This window comes from Scyliorhinus canicula, chromosome 26 (assembly GCF_902713615.1).
Source record: "Scyliorhinus canicula chromosome 26, sScyCan1.1, whole genome shotgun sequence".
NCBI classification, from domain to species: Eukaryota; Metazoa; Chordata; class Chondrichthyes; order Carcharhiniformes; family Scyliorhinidae; genus Scyliorhinus; species Scyliorhinus canicula.
Genome location: NC_052171.1, coordinates 7568549 through 7578434, shown reverse-complemented (window position 1 = coordinate 7578434; position 9886 = coordinate 7568549). Strand labels below are relative to the sequence as shown.

At 52.4% G+C, this 9886-nt stretch overlaps 1 protein-coding gene across 1 annotated transcript; it reads right to left on the bottom strand.

Annotated features, from left to right (window-relative positions):
* Window positions 1–1760: 1760 nt before the first annotated feature.
* Window positions 1761–9512, bottom strand: nudt18 (nudix (nucleoside diphosphate linked moiety X)-type motif 18). The gene is made up of 5 exons (XM_038785724.1): window positions 9426–9512; window positions 7035–7151; window positions 6746–6899; window positions 3587–3800; window positions 1761–2402 (listed from the first exon to the last, which is right to left on the bottom strand). The coding sequence occupies exons 3-5, from the start codon at window positions 6893–6895 to the stop codon at window positions 1801–1803; spliced, it is 966 nt and encodes a 321-aa protein (XP_038641652.1). The 5' UTR covers window positions 6896–6899; window positions 7035–7151; window positions 9426–9512; the 3' UTR covers window positions 1761–1800.
* Between the last annotated feature and the right edge of the window lie 374 nt (window positions 9513–9886).

The following is a 9886-nucleotide window of genomic DNA, read 5'->3' as shown; positions in this document are numbered from 1 at the left end:
CCTCACTCGCTCATTCACACACTCACTCGCTCATTCACACACTCGCACATTCACACACTCGCACATTCACACACCCACTCATTCACACACTCGCACATTCACACACACACTCATTCACACACACGCTCATTCACACACACTCATTCACACACACTCATTCACACACACTCATTCACACAGACACACTCGCTCATTCACACAAACACACTCGCACATTCACACACATTCACTCGCTCATTCACACAAGCACTCGCACATTCACACACACTCGCTCATTCCCACACACTCGCTTATTCACACACACACACTCACTCATTCACACAAACACACTCGTATTCACCCGTTCATTCACACTCACTCACGCTCATTCACACACACTCGCTCATTCACACACACTCGCTCATTCACACACACTCGCTCATTCACACACACATTCACTCGCACATTGACACACACATTCACTCGCACATTCACACACACATTCACTCGCTCATTCACACACACACTCGCACATTGACAGACTCTCGCTCATTCCCACACACTCACTCGGTCATTCACACACACTCGCTCATTCACACACAAACATTCACTCGCTCATTCACACTCGCACATTCACACACACTCGCACATTCACACACTCACTCGCTCATTCACACACACTCGCACATTCACACACTCACTCGCTCATTCACACACTCGCACATTCACACACTCGCACATTCACACACCCACTCATTCACACACCCACTCATTCACACACTCGCACATTCACACACACGCTCATTCACACACACGCTCATTCACACACACTCATTCACACACACTCATTCACACACACTCATTCACACACACACTCGCTCATTCACACAAACACACTCGCACATTCACACACACATTCACTCGCTCATTCACACAAACACTCGCACATTCACACACCTACTCATTCACACACTCGCACATTCACACACACGCTCATTCACACACACGCTCATTCACACACACGCTCATTCACACACACTCATTCACACACACACACACTCGCTCATTCACACACACTCACTCGCTCATTCACACACTCACTCGCTCATTCACACACATTCACTCGCTCATTCACACATTCACTCGCTCATTCACACACATTCGCTCACTCATTCACACACTCGCTCATTCATTCACACACACTCACTCGCTCATTCACACACATTCGCTCACTCATTCACACACTCGCTTATTCATACACACACTCGCTTATTCACACAAACACACTCGCATTCACACACACGTTCACCCGCTCATTCACACTCACTCGCTCATTCACACTCACCCGCTCATTCACACTCACTCGCTCATTCACACACACTCGCTCATTCACACACACTCACTCGCTCATTCACACACACTCGCTCATTCACACACACAATACATCCGCTAAAACGTGCACTCAAACACGCGAATACACGCACTTGTTCATCCACTCACTCGTTGTCACTGACGCATGCACGCACTCCCACTCACACGCACTCACGTGCTCACTCCCACGTTCATTGATCCACTCCTTCACTCACTCACGCGTGCGCATTCATACCTGGTGTGTCTGTTCTCAATGCCACCACCAATCGAGGGGCAAAGGGCTACTGAGGTGATGTTCCCCCAATTTATTTCTATTTTCCTCTCTTGGTGATGCAGGGACGATATTTCTGGTGTCGGTTCTGCAAAGGGTGGGGGGGGGGGGGGGCGATCATTTCATGGACGAACAGCTGTCCAGCACAATTAAACCTGTCTTTATTCCATCATTTCCCTTCAATTCAAGAATGGCACAACAGAAGAGAAGGACAACCTCTCTAACAACTGAATCTTTAAATCATCATCATCCACTTTGTGCCAAGCATACTTTGCGTTGTTCACGTCTGGAGGGAACGGGCTGTACTTGGATTCCACTTGGGCGACAGTCACGAGGACGTTGAAGCAAACCCCGTCGGTCTTCCCAGGCACGGTCCCGCTGTGCTGCAGGCCCAGGATGCCGTGCATTTTCACCTTCACCTGGGGGTCCTTCAAGCACTCTTTGACGAGTCTGTAGATGGCCACCTCGATGCTGCAGGACAGGTCGGCTGAGGAGGAGCCGCAGGCCGTCACCGGGAAGTGAGGGCGGCCCGGATTGTTCACCAGCAGCCACAGGTCGTTGCTTCGGTTGAGGAAGGCCGCCAGCACCCTGTGGCACACCACAGGGCAGGGCAGCTCCACCGGGATGGTCACGGGGTGGGACGCCTTCTCTTTGTGCTTCACTGCGAAGGAGATGAGATTGAGGATATCCCGGGCTCGCAGTGGAAGCGGTGACACTCTGTCCCACCATTTGGCCTGCAAGGATTCGTTGTCGCTCTCCGAGGTGCTCTTCATATTTCCGCCTGTAAATGGACCAGTCCATAATGTCAACTTGGAACCGCAATCGAAAACAGATCTTTTCGCAGAACTGGGGGGTGGGCCACTCGGCCCATCTAATCTGCACTGGCCCTCCGAAACAGCACCCTACCTTGGCACTATCCCCCCGCCCCATCTCCGCAACCCCCCTAATCTTTGAACACTGCGGGGGCAATTCCGCGTGGTCAATCCACCTAACCTGCACGTCTTTGGACTGTGAGAGGAAACTGGAGCGCCCGGAGGAAACCCACCCACACACGGGGAGAACGTGCAGAGTCTACGCAGACAGTCGCCCGAGGCCGGAATCGAACCGGGGCCCCTGGCGCAGTGAGGCAGCAGTGCTAACCACGGTGCCACCGCGCTGATCTTTTCTTCGTGAAGCAGTTCTACGACACATGGGACCCCACTCAATTAATGCTCACCAATGCCGAAAACTGTCTCGGCAAGTTTAAAATCTCCAGGTGAAAGCAGGAATAATCTCTGCAAAGTGTTGGCACGGCAGGTTAACATGAACAGAACGCTGTTTACACAGACGGGGAGTACAGTTGCTAAAGTGCGACAATTGCAGGAGCACAGTGGTTAGCACTGTTGCTTCACAGCTCCAGGGTCCCAGGTTTGATTACCGGTTTGGGTCACTGTGCGGAGTCTGCACTTTCTCCCCCGTTTGCTCCCACAAGTCCCGAAAGACGTGCTTGTTAGGTGAATTGGACGTTCTGAATTCTCCCTCAGCTGAACAGGCGCCGGAATGTGGCGACTAGGGGATTTTCACAGTAACTTCATTGCAGCGTTAATGTAAGCCTACTTGTGACACTAATAAAGATTCTTATCATCTAAACATTCTGGCAACTCCTCATCAATACAGATGTTTGTTGCACCCATTTTGTGTTTACCAAAATTAAAATGGATCCTTTTAGTTGCCCAGTATCACATCCCCGGGATCCTAATGCTTAACTCCTGTCGAGGAGTTTCCGATTAGCACTCAGCCTCTGATGGTCGGTGTTGGATACACATGACGCACCGTACTGCTCCGCATGTCAGCGTGACCACACTCAGTTTGTGCGTGTGCTCCAAACGACACTCGCTATCTAGCACTCCCCCCCCCCCCCCCCCACCCTCCTCCTTCATTGGCGAACGCCACTAACACCTGCTCCAAATAGGGCAAAACGCAAACCTGTAACTCTCGCCAGGAAGACAAAACGGATCCAGCGAGGGCCTCTCTCTTCCACGCTGAGCAGGGTGTACGGCTCGCACTCCAAACCCGTTTCTTCCTGAACCTCCCTCTTCACGGCCTGGACGATGGTTTCGTTTTGTTCCATTCTCCCCGCTGGAAGGTACCACTTGCCGTAACACTCCTGCTTCGCCTCCTGCATCATCACCACTTCTTTCTGCATGGTTGAAACAAGGAAGGTTTAGGTCGCGTAGTGTGCAAACTTTTACGTCTTTACAAGGTGGTGGGAGAAGCAGGGGTGGGCAAAATCCTCAACTCTAATAACTGCAACAGCCTTCATCAGCGGCCAGCTCGATCTGTCGAAAGCCTGCACCCCAGCGTGCCAGGAAGACACGGAAAACCCACACCTTCATTCGAGAGATTTCACATCCATTCTGCTGAATGTTTCCTCACAGCAGTCAATCTTCGCCACAATCCGTCCGGGATATGTACAACCCTTCCGGACACCAAAAACCAAACAGGTCTGGTTTGCAGCAAGACTTTCTTACTCTTAAAACTCCTTGAATGAAACCTAAGCTACATTAACCTCCCTGAGCCGGACCTGCCTCTGGATTCTCGAAGCATGGTGTCCGAGAGCAGGCCTCTCTTCAGTCATGGGATGCGAGCGAGCTCCCCGAAACGCCACTGAGGTAGGGGGTATGAGGTTCCTCTTGAACTGCTGCAGTGGTGTGGTGTCCGTGAGCCCACAGTGCTGTTAGATCGGGAATGCCAGGATTGTGACCCAGCAGCAAGGAAGGAAAGCTGCACTCATCCAGGTATGTGGGAAGGATTCTGTCGCACTCCTGACTTGTGATGGGCAGGGCAACGTGTGGTCAGGAGTTATTCACAGAAACCGCAGCCACTGAGCTGCTGATGTAGCTGCTGTATTTACCTGCATTGCTGCAAAAAGAGACACCCTATCAAAGTTTTTTGTCTTGTACTCATCAGGTCACCTACGCAAGATAAATCAACCTGAATTCATTTCTGCCAGGTATGAGTCCAAACAGTGGGGGGGTTTGCCCACACCGGGTCTCATTGACTCGTTTTGCTCGGGCACCTTGATGCCACACTCGGTCAAACACTGGCTCGGTGTGAAGGGCAGTCACTCTCACCTCACCTCTGGAGTTCAGCCCTGCCATCCATGTTTGGATCAAGGCTGCAGTGAGTTGCGGAGCTGAGCGGTCATGGTAGAACCCAAACTTATTGGTATTGATCACACTTCCATCACTCAAAGTGCACCTTCTAAGTCCCTCCAGAAGCAAACCGCCGAAGACGGGAACAAGGAGACTACCTCACGGATGGGACGTGACATGAAGTTTTGAAAGGAGAAGCCAGAGACAGTCACAATGTGGACTCGAAGCACAGGGGAGGCCATTCAGCCTGGGTCAAATGTCCTCTCATCAGGTCATCATCCAATTGACCTCATCCAATTACCTTTCCAAATTCACCACCTACCTGCACCACTCTGTGGGCAGTGCATTCCAGACCGGAACCACTCGCTGCGTGAAAAGCTTTCTCCTCGCCTCATTCCTTTTGCCGGTCAACTTAAATCTGCGGCTTCCTTGAACTTTCCATCAACTCTTTCTCCCTATCAGCTCTGTCCAGGCGCCTCCTGATTTTGAAGACCTCTATTTTTCAGTCCCAACTTCTCCAATCTATCCCCGTCACTGAAGCTCCTCATCCCGGAGATCATTCTCGTGAATCTGTTCTGGATCCTCTCTAATGCCTTCGCCTCCTTGCTCAAGCGTGTGGTGCACAGGATCGGACACACAATACAAACCAGTGTTTTATCAAGGCTCACCGGAACCTCATTGCTTTGCACTCTCTACTTATAAACCCGAGGATCATGTCTGCTCATTTGGGCGCTTTCTCAACCTGCCCCTCCCACCCTCTGCTCCTGTACACTCGTTCGGATTGTACCTCTCATTTCAAGTTTCAAAGAACAAAGAAAATGACAGCACAGGAACAGGCCCTTCGGCCCTCCCAGCCTGCGCCGATCCAGATCCTTTATCTAAACCTGTCCCCTATTTTCCAAGGTCTACTTCCCTCTGTTCCCCGCCCGTTCATATGTCTGTCTAGATGCATCTTAAATGATGCTATCGTGCCCGCCTCTACCACCTCTGCTGGCACAGCGTTCCAGGCACCCACCACCCTCCGCACATCTCCCTTAAACTTTCCCCCTCTCACCTTGAAATCGTGACCCCCTTGTAATTGACACCCCCACTCTTGGGAAAAGCTTGTTGCTATCCACCCTGTCCATACCTCTCATAATTTTATAGACCTCAATCAGGTCCTCCCCTCAACCTCCGTCTTTCCAATGAAAACAATCCTAATGTACTCAGCCTTTCTTCATAGCTAGCACCCTCCATACCAGGCAACATCCTGGTGAACCTCCTCCGCACCCTCTCTGAAGCATCCACATCCTTCTGGTAATGTGGCGACCAGAACTGCACGCAGTATTCCAAATGTGGCCTAACCAAAGTCCTATACTCGCCTCGTTCTTCCGGCCAAATTGAATCGCTTTGCACATCTCTGGGTTATATTTCATCGGCCCTCAAGTCCGCCCATTCCACCAGCCTGACAGTGTCCTGCTGAAGTTTACCCACTGCCTCCTCAGTTCCATTTCGCAATACTGCCAGATTTTGTGTCACTTGCTGCCCTGCCCTGGCTGCCTCTTATAGTGGACAGCACACGATGCTCTGGAGACTGCCTCAGCATCGTTTGAAATGAGGCAGGGGAGGCGGTGGTATTCTCAGTGGACTATTCACCCAGAGACCCGGAGTGACCCGCTGGGGGACACGAGTTCAAATCCCACCAGGGCAGATGGTGAAATTCGGAAAACATCTGGAATTTAAAGTGGAACGATGACCACAAAACCATTGTCGACTGTCGTAAAAACCCATCTGGTTCCTTCAGGGAAGGAAATCTGCCGCCCTGACCTGGTCTGGCCTCTGGTTGAGATCCACAGCAATGTGGTTGACCCGTAGCTGTCCCCCTCAAGGGCAATTAGGGATGGGCAGAGCAGGATAGGAATCGAATACAGTGCAGCACACGGATCTTGGGCCATTTTCCTGTCAGACTTTATTCAAACATGGCTACAGGCCAGTGACGGTATCGTCTTACCTGCTCGTTCAGTATTATGGCAGCGACAATGTAGCAAACTGTCTTCCGCACAGTTACGGGCACCACTTCCTCCAGCGGGGAGTCGTACTCTTGCATCTCGATGCCTCCTCCTTTCAAAAGGAGCTCCAGTTGATTTTCAACCGAGTCCATGTCCCTGTGAATAAACAGAAACACCAGCCGGGCACGTGTTTTTTAAAAGAACTCTTGATTAAAACAACACAAGTACTGAAGGAAACGCAGGAAAAAAAGGCATTTAAAAAATAGGCGACATGTACAATTGCTGCGTTACCTGGCCTCAATGGGGGCATCGATTTGGCACCACAATAGGACTCAGTGCCTGTGTTCCAGGAAGGGGAAATTCCAACAGGGTTCCTGCTCCTGACTGCTATCCCACGAGAGTCAGCGCCTTGGTAAAAAAAGAGAATTCAGGTCAAGGAAAAGGAAAGGCAATCCCAACATGGCAGGAGGTCAACTCCAGCTTCCATTTCTCATTTTCTTGCCACTGCACTCAATATAAAGCTCGTTCCCCCGGTGTGACTTTTGAGTGACATAAATGACCTGCAGGATAAACTGCAGCCACCAACTCCACGGTCCAGCTCGAAAGGGAGCAGCTTTATGGGAACAGCACCATCTCCAGGTTCCGCACCCTGTTGATGAGGACATGCATTACTGTCCCCTCAGTTTACGGCTTTCCCACAAAGGTCGCAATGGATTAACAAGGTCCTGCAGCACCTTCTCAGAGCAACGAGGGGTGGGTAATAAATGAGCCTTTCCTGCGGAAATGGTGGAACTGAAAAAGTGAAGCTATCAGGTCAAACCTGGAGACTGTGCCCCGTTACAAATGTAATGGAATGCGACAATACAGCATTGGAGACAGATATTCGGCCCATCATCCTCATGGCGGCCTTTAGTAAAGGTAACCCCATAGCCCGTTCAAGTATATATCCATTTCTCTTTTGGGTTCAATAAATCCGCTCCCACCACCCTTTCAGTCCAGTGTTCCATTCCGGATCACTGCAAGTCGCTGTTACAGTTGCTCCTTTTGCGAATCATCTGAAATCTTATTCACTGACCCTTCGTCACGTCACCTTCACAGAATCCCTACAGTGCAGAAGGAGGCCATTCAATCCATCGAGTCCGTACGGACTCCTGGAAGAACACCCTACATTCGCCCACTCCCCCGTCCTGTCCCCATAACCCCACCTAACTTTTTGTTTGGACACTAAGGGGCAATTTAGCGTGGCCAATCCACCTAACCTACACATCTTTGGACTGTGGGAGGAAACTGGAGCACGCGGAGGAAACCCATGCAGACACGGGGAGAACGTGCAGACTCCACAGACACCCGAGGTCGGAATCAAACCCAAGTCCCTGGTGCTGTCAGGCAGCAGTGCTAACCATAGTGCCACCTTCACTTCGTCTGCTAAAGCCCTTCATAACTTTGAGCAGCTCGATCAAAACCTCCTCTTAACTTTCACTGCTCAAGGCTGAATGATCTCAGCTTTCACAGACTCTCCATGTAAACTATAGGCCCAAATGCCAGCTGCCATTATTGGAAATCCCGTCTGATCTCTCTCCGAAAGCCTTGGTGAATTGTAGTGTCCAGAATTGAGCATAACACTTCTGTCGAGGCAGATGATTGAGGCAGGTTTGCGACAGATTCCTTGTTTTTGTATTCTATTCTTCTACTAATAAAAGTCCAGGATCCCTTATGTTTTTTAAACTGCTTCCTGAACTTGCCCTGCCGCCTTCAAAGCTACTCTGCGCACACCTCCAGGCCCCTTTAACATTTGGCCATTATCTTCATCGTTCCCCTCCTGAAGCAGCCTAACAGAAGACATCACTGCGCTGGGCTAAATCCCATCCACCCGTGCCCATCCAGGTGTCAAATACGATTTGCCCTTGGGGGAACCCCGTGCTGTCATTTATTCATTGAATCATAGAATCCCTGCAGTGCAAAAGGAGGCCATTCGGCCCATCGGGTCCACACCGACCCTTTGGTTGAGAAATTAGACGGCCGACATCGTTCGGCCTTGGGAGCCATCTGACTGGTTCCCCTCCAACCCAACCCGGTTCGGAGGTTTGGGGGTGCAAGCCCCTCTCTGGGGGCTCGCGTGCGCGGCACATGGAGGCCGGCACCCCCACCCCCCCGGCCCCAGCCGTACCGAGAGGGCGCCGCACCGTCGGAGACGCGGCATCCGACTGAATCTCGGGCGGGGAGGAGGAGGGAGGGGGGGGGCGGGGGTAGAGTCCTAGTGGCCCCCCCCCCCCTCGGATATGATTGCCCGATGGCGGGAGCTTGCTGCGCGCAAATTGGTAGTAGCGTTCCGCACGTGACGACCGCGGCTGCATCCCATTGGCCGCCTTTTTCCGGGCTGGGGGGGGAGGAGGGGGGATGGTGAAGTGGCTATAGCAAGGCAGGGCTTCCTTTCCACACGTTTCCCAGCTTCCACCCCCCCCCCCCCCCCATGTGCCATTGACCCAGCTTCCCCTTCAATGCAGCTGCTGTCAACCTGCAGCATGCCCTCCCCTTCATGCACCCACACCCCTCCCCCAGGCCCTAGCCTTTATTAACAATGGAGGTGAAGAGGAGGCAGCCAGGCTGGGGGGAGAGGAGTGAGGGGGCGGCCGGGTTCATTCACCCCTCCTTCCTCCCTCCCCCGCTTCCCCACCCACTGACCATTCCATCCAGCGCCAGGCCTCGGACAGCGCCTAGGCCCCGTTGCCATGGGGACGCAGGCCCGCTTCGGCCCCGCCCACTCTCCACTCACCCCCCCAGCTCCCCGCCGCCGTCGCGTCATCGCGTCTGTGACCCAAAGCGGCGGCGCGCCCCGCGATTGGCCCAGGCGGCCGTCAATCAGGGCAGCGCCGGGTCCCGCCCCCTCCTGGGCTGCAGTGTGGGGGGAGGGGAGAGCCTATTGTCTGCACTGGGTCCACACACAGAGGGGGGACATTCGGCCCCTCTCCTCTGTGCTAGACACCATCCCAGAAATAATGTTTTTTCAATATAAATTTAAAGTACCCAATTCATTTTTTTTCCAATTAAGGGGCAATTTAGCATGGCCAATGCACCTAGCCTGCACATCTTTTGGGTTGTGGGGGCGAGACCCACGCAGACACGGGGAGAATGTGCAAACTCCA

Coding starts and splice junctions, on each gene's coding strand:
- nudt18 (XM_038785724.1), bottom strand. CDS start 6,895: ATGGACTCGGTTGAAAATCAACTGGAGCTCCTTTTGAAAGGAGGAGGC. Junction 3,801..6,745: donor CCATAATACTGAACGAGCAG/GTAAGACGATAC, acceptor TCAACCATGCAG/AAAGAAGTGGTGATGATGCA. Junction 2,403..3,586: donor CTTCCTGGCGAGAGTTACAG/GTTTGCGTTTTG, acceptor GTCCATTTACAG/GCGGAAATATGAAGAGCACC.